Consider the following 17,882-nt stretch of genomic DNA (forward strand, 5'->3'; position numbering starts at 1 on the left):
GGTAATTTACTTCTCTTTTTTCGATTTTATCTAAAATCAAACTACGATATCGCTCTCCATATATTCATTCGGTAACGCTCTCATGACACATCTATATTTTCATACTACGAGTTTATATTTGATATTATTATATCTAATATTTATATTTTCGTTACAATACATATGTCGTTAGGTATTTTTTTTTTCTCTAAACACGAGATGGCATTTGCTTTGTAAGCTGGATCATGAAGCATAGATCTTTAATCTGAGGGGGTCCGGTGACCGTGAACGAAACGGCTGGCTCAGAGGCAACCGTCCGTGCTGCGCCTGGCGCGAGGGCCGCTGGCCGACCGAGCAGATAGCGTGGCGCCAAATCAATACCGTCCAACTGAACCAGTGGACAGGAACCACCTGCCACTGACGAACCAAGCCCCACGTTTGGCCGTCTCCGGTTAACCGGCCTCCTCCTCAACCCCCATCCTCTCTTCAATCCTTCGATGCTCCAACACCTCTGATCTCACGCGCTGATCAGCTCGCCTGACACGCCGATCGCCTCTTGTGGACGACGAAAAACCATTGGTCGTTGGTTCGCGCTTGCGCGCGCGCCAATTCAGCCGACGACTCCTATGGCGCCTCAGCCTTTGCACTGTCTGAGGCTGAGCCCTCTCACCGGCCATGCAGTGTGCAGGTGCTCAGGCGTCCCGCTCTTCCGGAAGCGGCTGCCGCTCGCCGTCGCCTTCCCCCGCGCCGGCAGCTCCGCCGCCTCCTGCTCGGCCGTGCAGGAGTCATCCACCTCCACCACTGGTACCCCCCCCCCCCCCCCACCAGCTTAGTTACGGCCAATTTCTCTTGAAAAACTTAATTGCGGCCAACGCTTGCTGTTGCTATTGTAAAGAAGTGATCTTAACTCATTCATCGGTACTAAGCGAGCCTTAGTAATGTTGGAAGTGTGAACCCTGGTCTACGAGAATATGTATAATGAGGTGCTTAGAGTAGATACTTATGGTTCTTAACTGTCAGACACATGCACTTTGGTGGAGTATAAGATGCTTACTTAAGCGCTGCTGTTTATATTAATATTAACAAGATAATTAATAATTATGTTTAAGAATATGTAGTCTTTCTTTGTATTGAAAATTATAATTATGTAAGTGATTAATACTCTCTTTCCTTAAGCACTTAATATTGTTAATGCCCTAAACTCTATAGTGCTAACTTCCTTTTGTTGTTATTTTGGTGCAGTTAGCGAGAAGAAGGATGCAGCCGATGACAAGAAGGAAGCCACAGCAGCGGCAAAGGCGGCCGCGAAGCCGAAGAAGGCCCCGGCCAAGCCGCTGCCGGAGATGATGCAGGAGGAGATCATCCCTCCGCTGAAGGCCGCCCTGGAGGCGGAGAACGTGTCCCGAGTCGAGCTCTCCTTCCAAAACAACACGGTGAGTAGAGTACTGACTAACCTGTAAAATGTTAGTTTGTAACTAGCTGGTGAGTGGTAACTGTTACAGAACTACAAACACTGGAGTTTGGGATGTGGCATTGGTATTGTACAGTCATTCGCACTAGCGTGCAAGGTATAAATGCTCTAGTTTGAGTTGCGGATCGTAGTTAGCACCTGGAACCTGCATATACTAGCAGGCAGCCATGCGTATCAATATATCATAGGCAGTGGTGATGTGATTCTTTGAGGGCCTGTTTGAACATGCATCGTCCAACTGATGGCTCTGAGCGTTTTTGCACCAATGCATACCAAAACCACTGTCAAGAGGAGCCGCCAAATTTCAGTCTTGAGTGGGAAATTGTCTCGGCTTAATGTTACTAACCTCATCAGGAGAAGTGTTTGTGTTGTGCAGTTTATGAATTTCTGGAACAATATAATGGAGAACGATAAACTGATCAATAATGTGTTTTGACAAAACAGTTGGCATATGTTTAATCCTTCTAGTGCTGATGGATTGCAGCTGGAGGGTTCCTTCATAAAGGATGACGTCCCTTATTATTTTTGGGCCTTCTTTCCGAAAGGAGACCTCACAGGTACAATGCTGTTTTCCTTGCTGAAAGTTCTGATGATAGGAAGATCCTTCATCGATCATCATTGGGGCATAACCTATACTTCAGGCCCTCGCTAACGAACTTTTGAATTTCTCATTAAACATTACCATGCTTACAAAGTTACACTGAATACTATACGGCATACTTAGATGAAAAACATCAGATTATTTCTATCTGCTTTGCAGTAGGATAGAGTTTTTTTTTAACAACAGTAGGATGGATCATAATTTGCAGTACTTTGCAACTAAAGATTTTCTCGTTGAACATTACCATACTTTTTTTCTCTCAAAAAAATGGCAGGAGCTCTGCCTTCTTATTACTGAATATTGCACAGCATACCTAGACGAGACAAGAACCATCAGTTCTGTTTCCATTTACTTTGTTGTAGGATAGCCCATAACCTGCATTGCTTTGTCGCTAAAGATAGATTCTACCATAAAGAGGGTCTAGTAGAGCTTCAGCTCTAAGAATTCTTAGAGCTGATCATCTATAGCTCAGAAAAAACAGATATTTAAACCATTTTATTTTATTCTTACAAACTTCAAATCTTACATATATCTCGAAGCTGTAGCTCTGCTAAACAGGGTCTAAATTAGTAAGAGGCACACTCTAATCTGATCTCATAATGAATAATGTAGGACCGAAGGGCTTTGCGCTATCGTCTTACAGCCATGAAGTCAGCACCATCGAGCCGTTCCTGATTGATGAGAAGAGGATAACCGCCAAGTATGTGGTCTTCTGGGTTTACAAGAGGTTGGCTGGGCAAGGGATCCTTCCAGTATGGAAGGAAGAAGAGGGGGAGGAAGAGGGTGCAAAGTAGTGAGTGATCTCTCACAGTCACATACACACACATAGGGCGCTGTGAATGAACATATACAGTTCAATCATGTCTGATCGTGAATGTGCAAAGCTGTAAAGTTCATCTGCTGATAATACCAAAAAATGTTGATGGTCCTATCTGAGCATTGTGGAGTTTATTCTGAACCTTATAGTAGTACCAGCTGCATAGCATTCATAGTTAGTTTCATGCTGCAAAGCCTGTCAAAGTTTATCGACTGGTTTTGTCTTGGCAGTCTGGGCCTGCCAGGTTTCGCATGATCTTGTTTGATTCTCATGACCAGCGAATACCATCGAAAACACATCATTTTCCTCGACAAGAAACCAGCCAGTAGATGTACGACACGTGTCTCCTGCCTGAAGATTTTATCATCTCTACGTCCTACCTGTCGCACTCTCTCTCCTCCGGTCCTTCGCCATTATCCGAGACGTCCACGTGCAGGATGGTGTTACGGCAAATAAAATGGCTGAAATGCAGGATACATATTACTTAATCATATGAAAAGGCAATGGAGATGAGAATGGGTAATCACCTTAAGAATTTGAACGGCGGTGTACACAAAAGTATCCAAAATCAGTGAATTTGGATACTTTTAGGAACGCCAACGTTCAAAACTTCTTAAATTTTCTAGTTACATATTACAGCTGCAATCGGCACACATCTGTGCTTAACTGCCTACTCAGAAATTTTTCGAAACAAGGCTGTTTTGCCAAAAACAAATAAAATATAATGAAACGAAGGGATGGCTCCATTGCAGCTTGGATTTTGCATTTTTGCGTAAGGTTCTACCAAAATTTCTACCACAAAAATCCTTGAACAAAACAAGAAAAAACCAAGATATTTTCTCTTCTCGTATTCTTTTTTTTTCCTCTTCTCTACAGTCTACTCTAGAACTGAAGCACTGAACACAAAAACGCAGACGCGCGCACACGGACACTTCAGCTGCAGGTAGCCCACATCGCCGGTCGCCATGCTCGCCTACCTCCTCCACGCCCCCACCGCCTCCCCTTACCCCCTCTCCCTCCGCTCGCCGGCGGCGGCCGCGAAGACCCCCTTCCTCCCCTCCCTCGTCCGCACTCCCCCTCCGAGGCGCGCCGCCGCGTTCTCCGCGGCCGCCGCGGTCCCCATCGCGGCGTCGCTGCTCGAGGGCCCCGTGCTGGTCTGGGCCGGCCGGCTCTGCCTCTACTACGCGCTCCTCCAGGTCGGGCTCGCCGGCTCGCCGCGCAACCCCTTCCTCTCCCACGGTCGGTAGTCGGCGTCTCACCACGGCGGGTTCGATTCGTGCTGTTTGGTTCGGGAATGGGGAGTGGTTTTGAGGTTTTTGTTGTTCGTGTGGTGCGCAGAGATCGGCGGCGAGGACGGCGCCGGGGGCAGCGACCTAGGGTTCTCCAAGTGGGCAGAGAAGCTCCGTGGCGGCGCCTCAGGTTTCGTGCAGTTTCAAATTTTATTTATTTATTTTTTGTTTATGCATTTCTGATTTATCTCTCATGCTCTGTTTAGTGAAAGAAGGTACCGTGTGAAAGATTCATACGGTTCTGCATCTGTATGTGCTAGGATAATCTGGATTCTGATAAAAGATAGTATTCCTTTTAGAATCTGATGGGTAGTGAACTTTCTGTTGGCTAGTAAGGAGCAAATACATGGTGATAGGCTGTTTCGAATGTTTGGATGGGATTTGTCAATTCTGTAGCCAAAAGGATGGAAACACACGTGTTTGTGAATTGTGAGGATGGGTTATGTCGAAGTTTAGAGGGCAGCAAATTTTGAGATATAGGAAAAGGTTGTCAACTTACTGCATTGTCATGGGGTCGCGCATTGGGTTGAAACTATTAAAACTGTACCATGTCCAAGAGGATATGTTATTCTGTCTGTGTGTTCATGATTGATATGTGAATGAGAATGTTTGACACACTTGTGGGACGAGGGTAGAACACCCGAGATGGTTTACATGGAAGTTACATATGGGTTTTTTTTAGACTTAAATACTTCATAGTTAATACTATGAAAGAAACTGACTTATCAATGTCTGCATAGGTATGTTAAATCTTTCATTTTGATTGGCTTTCGTGTTTAGTGGTCACTTTTACAAGAGTCTCTCTACAAACAATTGCTAGCTAGGAAGGGCAGACTGAGACTGACCAATATTGTTTTCAATGAGGGAGCAGTTCTTTTACCCTACTGTAAATGTTAGTGCCGGTATTGTTGTAAAAGATCTCTGCAAATAGAGTGGATTATTGTTCCTACTTCCAACTCCTGAGTTTTATATTTCTTGAAATTGAACACTTTTGGCTTTTATCAAAGATTGAATATTCCATTTCCTGTGTTAAAATTCTCTATATCGGGGCCATACTTTTCCGCTGTTTGATACAGTATGTTAGAACTATTAACCCCTCAATCTGCATTTGTAATGCTAATTAGATTCCTGTAGATTTGGCTAAGAACCTAAACGTAACCCAAGCAATAAATGACTGAAGCAGTTCACATGTAGACCATCATGTTTTTTATAATCATTTGAAATTTCTAGGTCCTGTACTGTAGATATGTATCGCTGATGTATTTACGATGATGCAATTCAAAGAAATATTATAGATGGAACATATATACTGCTTATTGTTGCAAAAACTGTAGCTATGCATTGTTATGTAATGGACAACGATTCTACCTATATCTACTGCTTATGGTTCCATACACATGGAGGTGACTAATCTAGTGCCTATTCTTGTTGATCAGGTGAAAACGAAGCTCAGGATAAGAGGAAGCTAGTTAGCAAATGGAGGCCAACGACCAAAGGCACACTGAAGAGAACTTACCGAGTTCGATCAACGGAAGAAGGCAGGCGGCTTCTTAAAGAGATTGCTTCAGTTCTGTCCCAAGATGACCACTTTGTGGATGCTTCCACTCACAAGGTAAAAAAAAAAATCTTGGGCCAGAGCAAGTGCACTTGTCTGCCCTTTTATGCATCGTTTTCTATACAAGTATATCTCTTACCTGTCAATAGCGAGGTGTTAAACATCTGTTTTGTGCTTGTTCGCTTGTTCCTAAATCGGTCATCCGACTGTTTAAATTACCAATCAGGGTTGCCAAATAAGGAGGGAAAGTGCTCATGGAGAGAGCGTGTGCTGCTACAACGTAAGAGCTTTGTTCGATGAGCTTCCTACTCCTCACCTGGTTCTGGAGGTTACACCTTTTCCTGCTGGATCTCTTACTGATAATGACTACCGCAAGGCCGAGAGGCTTGAGATGGTGCTGAGGTTGAGTGCTTCCATTTAAAACTAGAGACTGATTTTCCATTTTCCCCTTCATACTTTTTGCCCAAGTTGTAAATTGTCTACGTGTGGGGCTGTAAATTGATGCAGTTGGCTAAGAACTACTTGTAAAACCCGAGTTCTGCTCAGCTTTTCTAACAATTTGAGCTCAAGAACACGTTCTATACTTTGGCGTTTTCCTGACCTTTATTGAGGGCGTCTCCACACTTTCCCTTTGCTAAGTAACAATATGCAAGTGATTTATTCTTGGATTTTATCGTCTGTCTGACTCATCGTTATTTCTGCTCAGTCCTAGCATCTCTGCACCACTGCTGTGACAATGTAGATGAAACGTGCAGACTAGGGTTGCATATTAATGCTATAGGGTGGACGTCTCTCCCTTTTAGTCGAGTGTTTTTTTTTTTTGGTTGTTGTGGAAACGTCAAGACTAGGAAACATTTGGTATCAGGCAATGACACTGGACGTTAAATGTGACATAAACAAGACTTCCATTTACTACTCCCACAAAGAACAAGTCAAACAAAATCAAAGTTGGTGATATTTATTTCGTTTTCTGATTTCTTTTGGACATTTTGTCGCAAATGTCGTGGAGTATATATACCATCATTCTCAAGTTCATGGTAGAAAAGCTAATGCTTTAGTGCTTCTAGGATAAGCCTAAGGTGATGTTTGGTAAGTTGTCACAGCAAATGCAAAAGCTGATAAAAACCAGCGGGTAGAATCAAAAGCATACTAGAAATCAGATATTGGAAATTGCAGAGCCAACCTAGCAGATACAAAAGCAACAGGTACTGAACCTACCACAAGAGCAAGTTTCCAGGTCTTCACCTCAGAACTCGGTACAAGGTAGTAATTCAAGTACGGATTTCAGTCTCCGGAAACAAACGCATAACCAATCAGTTCTTTTAACTACAGGAAACTTAAAAGGACTCGCATATCTTTGGTAATTCTGAGATTAAAGCTACATGTCCATTACATATTCATAATTTCATAAGCCAAGGATGAGTTGCCACAGGCAGTGAACCAGGTGGTGGTGCTGTGCCCCACTTCACTTTCTTCACCTGATGAAGGAAACACGCTGCTGCATGCCATTTGCAAGCTTTGCGTCTCCTCCACCTTGTGCGCTGAAGTTCATCGTGGGACGGAAGCCAGCCGAGGGGAAGCAAATGCGCTCCTGGTTTGCCCTCAAAGCACTTGGGGTGTCAGGGGAAGAGGTTGTCGAAGGCGTGCGAGTGAAGCCACTCTGGGAGCTCATGTTATTGCCGATGGCCTTTGTGCAGCTTGAACCACCTGATGCCTGATGCTGCTGGTTCTGCTCCTGGAGCTGCTTTGAGTTGAGGAACCTCCCTCCTGATCCACGAGCCCGCTTCATGGCGTGCCGGTGTCGAGATTCATGAAGGTATGGCTGAGAAGAAAGGGAAATTATTGTAACGTGTATTTGCCAGGTAAAATATATAGCTGTAACTAAAATGCAGGAGGACTGATTCATGCAACTTCCAAATCAGAAAGGAATGCTTAGTGTCGCTAGTAATAGCGAAAGAAACAATTATTATGCATCTATCTGACTGTTACAAAAATGCTTGTGTGGCACAAGTTCTAAATGACATTTTGCTAAAAAAAGAGTTAAGTGAATGAAAATTTTATATCCAGAGGGGCTTCCGTGACAATCCTTTGAATATGACCAAGGAAGATCGCAAAAAGAGAGAGAGAGAGAGAGAGAGAGAGAGAGAGAGAGAGAGAGAGAGAGAGAGAATATGACCAAGGAAAGCCTACTGAATTTGTAGTCAAAACTATGTGTGCAGCACATACCGAAGTCTGAAGGACTAATAAAAGCATCTCTTTTACCAAACCAGTACAAGGAACGAACAAAATTACTAGGTGTTACCTTCCGACCTTTCACCAGCTTATTTTGGGCCTCCAATTTAGCACGTATCTGCCTCCTCCTAAGGATTGCATGGTATTGCTTTGCGTTAACAAATATTGGCTCTTCTGCCACAGGTTCAACAGTCAACGGAACCCGAGAGTATGTTGTATCATTTTGCTGGGGATGAACCTATAGGCAAATAATACACAAACTGATGGTATTAATGCTGGGACATCAGTTTCACAAAGAAAAGGTTTTGTGATATGCAGGAGCCTATGTGGTATAGAGAATGGCAGCTAGCATGCCATAGACAAAAATGTGTCAGGATGCAAGTATGATTTTGTAATCCTTCAATTTTTTTATCAGAAAAGAGCATAAATAGCTTCCATTAAGTTCCGTGCAAATTAAAAAACTACAACCGTTGCTCCAAAAATGCCACAACAATTGTTTGTGCATTCCAGAGCTTCATGTAAAAGAACTGGATTTTTATCATTTCTGTTGCTTTTCAACAATAATCAAATTCAGCAAGAAGGAAACAGAAGGAATGTCTTTCACAAGGAGGCTTCATAACTGGTAACATACAAGGATGAATGAGATCTCTGAATCTAAAAAAATTGCAAATGAATCAAAGAGAAATTATTATATGATCTTATAACCTCTGAATGTATAAGATTTATTCACAGAATGTGGTCAGAAACTGAAAAATTAGAGTGAACTTACAATGGCATGTGGGGGATATCCTGTCAAAACCCCACCATAATAAGCATCAGCGGTGCAAGGAATACAAGCCTGAAACACAATGAAGGAAGTTAGCTCAAATCAGTTCATAAGATTTAAGAAAGCAGCAATTCTCACTATGACATGGAACTTACAAAAGATGGGCTGTAATCTAGTTTTGGGGCCAAAAAGGCCGATCCTTGTTCCCCCAATGACACTACTGACTTCACTGTGTCCTGATTATGCTTCCCATGACCATCATCATTGTCTGAAGAAAAAAAGAACCAACTGTCACGATGGTTTTAGCACATCAACTCACCTAATTATATATGATGCTTGGGAATTGGGAGCATTGTTGGAGGGCAGGTCAGTAACAAAGCAAAAGAAACATCAAAGCATAAGATATTTCAGATTTCTCAAAAGACGAGTTAAGGCATTGGTGAAACTGGTAGCAGGAGCCAAGGTTTTTTTTTTAAAAAAAAAATAGAGGATCATCTACAGCACAAGTGAATTTTTTTGATACGCCCAATTCTAATTTGAGCCCGTATGAAGATTTGTGGAGGCACTGACAAGCACTCAAGGAGCACCCATAAAAATCTGAAAATGGCTGTCTAGCATTGCAACTGCATTAGCTCTAGGTAAAACTTACGACTACCATGAGATACTAGCACTATAGCATAGCTGAGCTTGTAAATAAATCATTGAAGGTATCTGAATACATCAACCTGGAACTATCATCAGTTCATCACATCTCTTGTGAAATAATTCCATACCAAGTTGTATAAAAAAAAGATGCAAAAAGAACATGATAACTGATAATGTGGTTAAAGATGATGGGTTACCAGATTGTGTTGAGGTGTGTTGTTCATTTAGACTGCTCTCACTCACTGCGGATGCTTCTTGGTGAGACTGATCGGACTCTGAAGATGAGTCCCTATTGTGGATTTTATGACCTAATTGCTTCATCTGATAGCCATTTCCTGACAAGAAGCCCTACACATGTAGCCTTGCTAATAAGTTTATTATTTGTGGTTTAGCAAGCCAGCAACACCCCAGGTTTCCAACATAAATAGCAACAACTTACATGGTTGGACTTAGACATGGGATGGACTGGATGATCCTCCATTTCCCGCAAAAGGGTGAGCACTATGAGCTGGTATCCTTAGCCCAAGCAACACTTAGCTTCAGGTACTTCTGAGAAATCATATGATTGACAACTAAAGTAACCATCATGGCAAGTTGCCAGAATTTAATCAGCTGAATTGGTAATGACTTGCTAAATAACAAGGGTAATTGATGGAAACGTCCTCTTATTTTGATTCATAATCATTCGCTGGAATATGGTTTTGCATAGTCACTTGAAGTGCAATAGGGTATAGACGATAGATATTCAACAGAAAAGACAAACCGACAAGCATAAATATGAACAAATAAAAAAATAACATAACAATCCTGCCACAAGTATAAAGATCATAATTCAGAAACTAACTGCTCCAGGGGGGACATGCAGAAATATCCAGTATAGCTACAAATGGAACATATGTCAAACCGATCTCTATCCTTTTCCCTGCCTAATTAAGAAGCATCACCCTAGGGCTAGTACTCCATGCACCATGCACAATGCCCTCAACTAGCGATTTCCATGTTTAGGTACAACACATAATATATAAGGGGACCTACTACAGCCCTCCATTTTCAATGAAATTAATCAAGTACTGACTGGAGGTGGCATACCTATTTTATACAGCTATAATGTTTCTTATGACCAAGCAAGGCATGTGTTTTTTCCTATTTAGGTTCCTTTTCACTTGCTTCTTACTACCACATAATTCCTGAGAAATTCTACCTCAAATTAAGCCTGCCTTTTTCGCTCGGGAATCAGGGTACCCAACTCTACTACCATATCAGCATCAGATTTACATATATTGCAGGCAGAGCGCACAGAGATATCCTAAACTCCTTTCAGTGGACTATCCTGAGCCAATTATTTTCATCCAAGAAGTTTGAGCTCTGAAGAACTCTCCGGAAATTTTTGTATAAATAAGAACTGATCAGTGCTGTTTATCATAAATTTAGTGCTTGCCAGGTTTGATTAGGTCCTTATAGGGAAGATACGTCAGCAAGCATTTGGCTCCCATCAACAAGTTCACACATTGACAAACCTGATTCGACATATATCTTCCTATTCTCAAGAAGACTCTATCACAAAAACTAATTCAATCCCAGAAATCGCCACAATTCGCACAAAATTAGCTTGAAGCCACCTAATCCAACAAAAGGGATTGCAGATTTCCATCCACTCTACGGCCCAAAAAAAATAAAAAATAAAAAATAAAAAATAAAAAAACAGGATGCCACCCCATGCAATCCACGATACAGCGGCCAGCTCATAGAAGAACGCATCTTGTAATGTCGAACCATTCTAAAGCTCATCCCAAGCAAGCACAGTCAAGAACCAAAATTATGCCGCACCAGCAAAAAATCCTGTTAAAAACCACAAATTTCCGAGAAGCAAACCAAGGAAACCAAAGGGGGAAATATTGGGGGTAGTAAGATTAAAGGGAAAAAATGAATCAAACCAACCGCAGAGCAAGACTAAGGCATAGTAAATAAGAAGGCAAGAATCAACAGAGCACGATGCCACTCCGCGAAAGGAAAGCAGAGACATCCAATATTCAGCAACAGTGCATTAAAGAACAGGATTGACCAATCGAGGATTTCTCAGAGGGATCAGGATTCAGGAGGACAGTACCTTTCTCTAATTCCTCTTCGAGTTTCTCTCTACTTCCTCCGGACTCTTGAGCCGGAGAGAGAAAATACGGCGAAGAAATGAGAATACGGGGCACGACGAGGCCTCAGCTGGTGCCAAATATGCGCCTACTGTATAACCTATTTTCTGTCTTCTTCCAGTTTCTTATTGTTCCGGTGCAATAAACAAACAAAAAAATGGTTCGCCTTCTCTCCACTGCTCGGTGCTCACACGTCACCAACCTTGAATAATGGTAGGTGCACTAAGAATCAGATGGGATGATCAAGGGATGGATTCCTTTGTTGCATTCTTTTTTTCCTTCTTCTAAATTGTTAATATTGAAAAATAATAATTTGATTTGAAGGTGTCAAAGTGTACAGCACATCAACAACATTCTTATAAGAATACATTTTTTTAGCACCTCGTCGTTTTAGTCTATTTGCCATTGTCGTTAGTTTTGACTTGTATCACCATAGCACCAACAGTTGCACCTATGAGCTCAAATAGATGTTTGACGTGGTCACTAACTATACAAACGCTATATCATTTGTCGGGGTACATTCTATTGTGTGACCTAAGTGGATCCTTGCAGTTTTTTAGTTGTTGTCATGCTAGCTTCGTAGCACCAATGGTTGCACCAATAAGCTCAAAGAGATATTTTGACGTGGTCACTAACCACGTAAACACTATATCATTTATCGGGATATATCCTATCATGCGACCTAAGCGAGTCATTAGCGGCTTTTGCTGAGTTATTATCATGCTAATTTCATAGCACCAATGGTTGTACCAATAAGCTCAAATAGATGCTTGACGTGGTCATTAACCACATGAACTCTATATCATTTGTTAGGACACATCCTAGCGTACAACCTAAGTGAGCCCTTGAGAGCTTTTACCGAGTTGTTGTCATGTTAACTCCGTTGAATTCATCGGCTATATTTTTGTGTACTTATATGTCTTCATGTTTGGAGTGCATGCCTTTGATGCGCATGCTCCGAATATTAGAAGTATCAGAGAGAACTAAGATTATTATTGAAGTTGAATATGACTGTTTCAATTTTAATGGCGGAACAAAGAACATGAGAAGATGGATAAGAGAGAAAACCAACAACTGAGCTAGGTAGATATGATATCGTTGAAGAAGTATTATGACTTACAGCAATGACGAGACACTCTTCTAGCATGACTATCATCTACAGAGGGTCATAACTCATGTCTGAAGCAATTTCCACTTGGAAATACAAATCACCGGATGTAAAGTTTGGGCCATTGTCCTCCTTCATATCTGAAGCAATTTCCACTTGGAAATACAAATCACCGGATGTAAAGTTTGGGCCATTGTCCTCCTTCCGTGTACCATCCCGTGTGGGGCTAGGAATTCATTGTGTCAAGTAGGCATTGGAATTAAAATATTTTGTTGATTAATTAGGCCATGTGTTTTTCGGTTTGCATCAGGCTGCCATCACATCGATGTGCTGGGTCGCCAGATGTCATGATGGCAAGGATGACTCACTACTGGTTCTTTCTCTGGTCGCCATGTATATATACGGTCGTTCAAATATAAGTGCACTTCTAGAATCTAGTTAAGGGTGATTATTCAGTTAGCTTCGATGCACGTAGGATTATACTGACCGTATTACATATTTCAGTCTTCTTAAAAGCAAATAATCATACTGAAAATCTAGAACTCAAACCTAGTTGACCTAATAATATTTTCAGTTGGATTTATTCAGCATTGCTAATATACACTACAGTTTACTATAGAGTGAAAGACTGAAAGCAACACCATGTGTACACTATAGAATACAATGAAATGACTACTGTCTGACTTCATCAAGTACTTAACTTTTTTAACGGGTGCCACATTTTACTAATTGGACTTATAATTAGTTGAGCAATATGTAGCGATGCGAAATGTATGATTATACGAAGCGAGCAATGTTACACATACGTAAATGTCTACAGAAATCTTACGTGTTGACTCAACTACACAGATCAAGGTCTCATTCGGGGGAAGTTATGATTGTCAAGGTCTAGCATCTTTCCGCGTGCATTTTAGTCGAGTTTTTTTTGAGTTAACAAATTAAAAGAGTCAATTTGTTGATGTCACGTACATATTCACACTTACCCACTGTAGCATGCATGCGGAGTTTTTTTTTATTGATTTGAATCGTTAAAATATAATATCTTTAGAACCACGTATCCGATTTTTGATCAGTTTAAAATATATTGTTGAAAAAAATACGCTTAACAAAATAAGATCCATGAATGCTATATCTTGATGAAATTTTAGAATCATTATATAGCTGCAAAATGGTAGATATCTAGTTTCGCTTTGTGTTATACTGCAGTTACAACGTGGATTGTAATTATGATTTAGAGACATCGAGTTACAACATGTTGAACAACATAATTACAATATGTTAGACACTCTAGTTACGACAATATAGCTATAACATATTAGATATTCTAGTTACGACAATGCAATTATCGAGTAAGTACTAATTACAACACGGTAGACACTCTAGTTACAACATGATGAACAATATAGTTACAACCCAGAGCTTTCGAGTTGTACTCCTGCCAAAGCTCTTAGTTACGCGTTCTAGTGCCAACCCAGAGACTTCAGATTGACTCGGATACTCCAGGCTAGTAAAAAAAGCTGTGTAACGGCTAATTTTTGGAGAAGTGTATAAATACCCCCTCACCCTCATCCTTATTTGCTACTGCAAGAGCACGAAAAAGAACATCTTTAGAGCAAAAATAACTCCTCTTCACTCCGTGTGAGATTTGAGAAGAAAAGTGAGTTGGGTTGAGAAATTAAAAGATTGAGTGCAAATGAGTTAAATCTCATCTTGAGCACTCGAGTTTATCGGTAAGAAGTTCGTGAAGCGTTTGTTACTCTTGGAGCTTGAAGCTCCTAGACGTTTAGGCGTCACTGGCGAGCACACAAGGTTGTGGTGTGTCGCGAGAAGTTTGTGAAGGCTTCGATTTCGCCTCTGCAAGGGAAGAAATCAAGAGTGAAAGCCAAGCTCAAGTGTGACCAAGCTTGAAGAAGAATGTGTTGAGAGAGATCCGGCTCAAGTGTGACCGAGCCCCTCAACGGAGACGTATAAACCTCCAGAGGAGATGTCCGAAGTTTAGAAAACAAATCGCATGTCTCATCTCTTGTTTTCATGTTCTTGTATTCTTGCTTAATACTTCACTTGTGTATTTTGCTCGATCTATTTATTCGTGTGTATTTAATTATAGGTTCTTTGTGGATCTACTTAGAATCATCACTTGGAATATACGACTTCACTTGGTTTGAGCTAGAACTCTGTAGACGTTGTTTAATTTCAATTTCTTCGAGCTTATTCTTTGTTGAACCCGGAGGTTCCAGATTTAACCTGAAAACTCCAGATAATGTACAATCAACTTTGAACCTAGAGTATCCAGGTCAACTCAGAGACTCCAGTGAAGGATTGTAACTTTCACACTTATTTAGGGTGATTGTGCACTAGTTGAGCCTAATATATTTATGATTTTCACTTGTAAAAAATCTGTTAGTTTATTTTTCGCTGCAAGTTTAGCCTAACGGTAAAAGTGGACAAATTTTTGTAAAATATCTATTCACCCCCCTCTAGACGACATCATTGTCCTTTCACTATGCCTATAGTTGTAATGGGTAGTTTCAATCACTACATGGTTGTAATTATTTCAAAGTTTGTCAAAACATATCTATGATGGATCTAGTTTTGTTAAGCATACTTTTTTAAGTAAGATGTTTTAAGTGGTTCGTCAATCGGAGTTACGATTTAGGAAAAAAATTGTTTCAAAAATTAGAATGAGAGTATTAGACAATCGAGTTACATCATGATGAACATCATAGTTGTATAGAGACAGTCAAGTTTCTAGTTACGACAATATAGTTGTAATATATTAGACACTCTAGTTACGATAATACAATTATCGAATGAGTACTAGTTATAACACGATAGACACTCTAGTTACAACATAGTGAACACTCTAGTTATAACATAGTAATCGAGTGTGGACTAGTTACAACATAGTAAATATTCTAGTTACAATATGATGAATAATATAGTTACAACATTCCCGATTTCAATATGTGAAAGTGCATCTAGGCCCCTATGTGGGTTTTAGCTAATTGATGACAAACGATTAAGGGGCTAATGGTTTTATTGAAGTTATGAACAAGTTTTAAGTGCCATTGGATAAATTAAGAGATGTTGGCGTCCCTCAAAAAGAAAAGAGAAGCGGCGTGTAGTGACTCAATAGGCTTTAATCAATTTTATTTTGAATTTGAGTTAAGGATAGCCGTACTATAAAAAAGGATGCATGTTGATAGTCTTGAATGTGTCTCAGTGCTCAAAATATCCTTTTAGAACCAAAAGTTAATAGACACAATCATCCACGGGCACCAAAAAAATTTAGTTATCTGAGCCCGGAGTCTTCGGGTGAACCCGGATACTCTGGACTCTGATTAGTTGGTCGGAGTATCTGAGTGAAACTCGAGCAGAGTCTCGGTTTGAGTTTAAGAGTTCAACCCGGAGTCTTCGGGTTAGCCCGAATACTCCGGTGTCTGGTATGAGGTCGGAGCCTCCGAATGAGACTCTGGCAGAGAGTCTCGGTGTAAGCGTGAGAGCTCAACCCGGTGTCTCCGGGTTCGCCTGGATACTCTGGAGCCCTGTTTGTGGCTGGAGTCTCCGAGTGAGACTCCGCGAGAGAGTCTCGGGTAGGCCTTAAGTGCTTAACTCAGAGTCTCCAGGTTGGCTTGGATACTCTGGGTTTTGGTGTCTCCGGACCCTCCGGAGAGGCTCTGGATAGTGTTTTTGCTTGCGTTCCCATGTGTTACCTGGAGTCTCTGGGTGAACCCGGATACTCCGGGTCAGTTCAAAATACACAGTAACGGCTAGTTTTTGAAGTGGGCTATAAATACCCCACTCCCTCCCCTCTTTAAAGGCTGCTGAACCAACTTGTGGATAAACACATTCAATAGCCATTCAATAGCCCTCATAACTCCTCTAAAATATTAATTCTTGCAAGATTTGTATATTAGGGTTTGGGAAGTGAGATTGAGTGCTAGAAAGCAAAAATCCACTCTTGAGCACTTAAGGTCATTGCCAAGTTTTCAATTCGTGTTCTTTTCTCTTGGAGTTTTGAGCTCCTAGACGGCAAGACGTCACCCAGAGAGCACTCAAGCTTGTGAAGTGCCCCGAGAAGTTTGTATTACCCCCTTTGATTTGAGTAAGAACCCTACCTTAATTTTTGTGGTCGTTTGGGCGAGGAAATGATTGAAAAAGATCTGGCTCTTTGTGAGCTCCTCAATGGAGACATAGGCACATCTTTGTGAAGTGGTTGAACTTTGGGAACAAATCCTTATCTCCTTTACTTTATTGCATATTTACTTGTTTGAGTTAATCTTTGGGATTTTCTGGATCTACTTGTTCATGTGTATGTGACTGTAGGTTGTTGGTGATAAGGTATTTAGGCATCCTTTAGAACCTATGGTAACTTATAGAATCATTTAGATTTGCTCGAAAGTTCATAAGTTTCAATTTTCTGTATTATCCGGATAAGCCCAAAGTATCCGAGTTCTATAGAACCCGGAGTCTCCGGATTGACTCGGAATATCCGAATTCAGTAATCCGATGCAAAGTTTTAAATTTCAGGAAACGCCTATTCACCCCCCTATAGGCGACATCTCGTACATTTCAATATGGTCGCAACATTGTCGAGTGAGTATTAGTTACAACATGGTGGACACTCTAGTTATAATATGATAGACAATATAGTTATAACATGTATTGTCGAGTGTGGACTAGCTACAACATGCTGAACAATATAGTTATAATATTGCTAATTGCAATATGGTCGCAATTAGTTACAAGCAGTCAATCTAAACAGGTAAGTTGTAATCTCACTATGCATATAGTTGTAACTACTCTATACTTATAGTTGCAATGTGTAGTTGTAATCTCTATATGGTTGTAATTATTTTAAAGTTTATCAAAACATATCCATGATAAATCTAGTTTTGTTAAGTATACTTTTTTAAGTAAGATGCTTAAAGTAGTTCGTTAATCGGAGTTACGGTTTAGGAGGAAAATTGTTTAAAAAATTAGAACGAGAGAGGAGATGGGATGGTGGGGTTCCTTTGACCATGCATGTGATTGGCGTGTGGGGAGAAAAATAGCTCGCTGGGTTGGGGTGGGGAGAAAAATGGTTTGCTGAGTTGGCTAGACACACCAATAACTAGTGTTGAGCGTAGGCACATAGTGTGTGTGTGTGTGTGTGTGTGTGTGTGTGTGTGTGTGTGTGTGTGTGTGTGTGTGTGTGTGTGTGTGTGTGTGTGTGTGTGTGTGTGTGTGTGTGTGTGTGTGTGTGTGTGTGTGTGTGTATTCAAGAATACATGTC

The 17,882-nt window shown here is 41.0% G+C and overlaps 3 protein-coding genes across 5 annotated transcripts; 2 read left to right on the plus strand and 1 right to left on the minus strand.

Moving 5' to 3' along the window:
* The first annotated feature begins 365 nt into the window (after positions 1-365).
* Positions 366-2,980, plus strand: LOC133891505 (uncharacterized). The gene is made up of 4 exons (XM_062332235.1): positions 366-783; positions 1,222-1,412; positions 1,935-2,007; positions 2,664-2,980. Exons 1-4 carry the CDS (start codon positions 606-608, stop codon positions 2,843-2,845), a joined length of 624 nt encoding a protein of 207 aa, XP_062188219.1. The 5' UTR covers positions 366-605; the 3' UTR covers positions 2,846-2,980.
* Positions 2,981-3,740: 760 nt separating this feature from the next.
* On the plus strand, positions 3,741-6,295 carry LOC133891400 (uncharacterized). Its single transcript, XM_062332117.1, has 4 exons — positions 3,741-4,107; positions 4,207-4,287; positions 5,594-5,769; positions 5,939-6,295. The coding sequence occupies exons 1-4, from the start codon at positions 3,834-3,836 to the stop codon at positions 6,131-6,133; spliced, it is 726 nt and encodes a 241-aa protein (XP_062188101.1). The 5' UTR covers positions 3,741-3,833; the 3' UTR covers positions 6,134-6,295.
* A 534-nt stretch (positions 6,296-6,829) lies between these two features.
* On the minus strand, positions 6,830-11,623 carry LOC133891472 (nuclear transcription factor Y subunit A-4-like). 3 transcript variants are annotated; one of them, XM_062332186.1, is made up of 7 exons: positions 11,463-11,623; positions 9,795-9,927; positions 9,553-9,703; positions 8,866-8,978; positions 8,714-8,782; positions 8,015-8,182; positions 6,833-7,534 (listed from the first exon to the last, which is right to left on the minus strand). In XM_062332186.1, the coding sequence occupies exons 2-7, from the start codon at positions 9,834-9,836 to the stop codon at positions 7,187-7,189; spliced, it is 891 nt and encodes a 296-aa protein (XP_062188170.1). In that variant the 5' UTR covers positions 9,837-9,927; positions 11,463-11,623; the 3' UTR covers positions 6,833-7,186. The 3 variants fall into 3 exon arrangements, with proteins under 3 accessions (XP_062188171.1, XP_062188170.1, XP_062188169.1); XM_062332185.1 differs by having other exon boundaries at positions 6,834-7,534; positions 9,795-9,904; XM_062332187.1 differs by lacking the exon at positions 11,463-11,623 and having other exon boundaries at positions 6,830-7,534; positions 9,553-9,716; positions 9,795-9,904.
* Between the last annotated feature and the right edge of the window lie 6,259 nt (positions 11,624-17,882).

This window comes from Phragmites australis, chromosome 14, assembly GCF_958298935.1.
Source record: "Phragmites australis chromosome 14, lpPhrAust1.1, whole genome shotgun sequence".
In the NCBI taxonomy this organism is placed as follows: domain Eukaryota; kingdom Viridiplantae; phylum Streptophyta; class Magnoliopsida; order Poales; family Poaceae; genus Phragmites; species Phragmites australis.

Excerpts from the sequence above, each read along its gene's own strand:
- LOC133891505 (XM_062332235.1), top strand. The coding sequence starts at position 606 with ATGGCGCCTCAGCCTTTGCACTGTCTGAGGCTGAGCCCTCTCACCGGC. Across the intron at positions 784-1,221 it reads GTCATCCACCTCCACCACTG|TTAGCGAGAAGAAGGATGCA; the intron begins GTACCCCCCCCC and ends ATTTTGGTGCAG. Across the intron at positions 2,008-2,663 it reads TCCGAAAGGAGACCTCACAG|GACCGAAGGGCTTTGCGCTA; the intron begins GTACAATGCTGT and ends TGAATAATGTAG.
- LOC133891400 (XM_062332117.1), top strand. The coding sequence starts at position 3,834 with ATGCTCGCCTACCTCCTCCACGCCCCCACCGCCTCCCCTTACCCCCTC. Across the intron at positions 4,108-4,206 it reads CAACCCCTTCCTCTCCCACG|AGATCGGCGGCGAGGACGGC; the intron begins GTCGGTAGTCGG and ends TGTGGTGCGCAG. Across the intron at positions 5,770-5,938 it reads TGGATGCTTCCACTCACAAG|GGTTGCCAAATAAGGAGGGA; the intron begins GTAAAAAAAAAA and ends ATTACCAATCAG.
- LOC133891472 (XM_062332186.1), bottom strand. The coding sequence starts at position 9,836 with ATGGAGGATCATCCAGTCCATCCCATGTCTAAGTCCAACCAT. Across the intron at positions 8,183-8,713 it reads GATATCCCCCACATGCCATT|GTTCATCCCCAGCAAAATGA; the intron begins GTAAGTTCACTC and ends ATTTGCCTATAG. Across the intron at positions 7,535-8,014 it reads AGCTGGTGAAAGGTCGGAAG|CCATACCTTCATGAATCTCG; the intron begins GTAACACCTAGT and ends CTTTCTTCTCAG.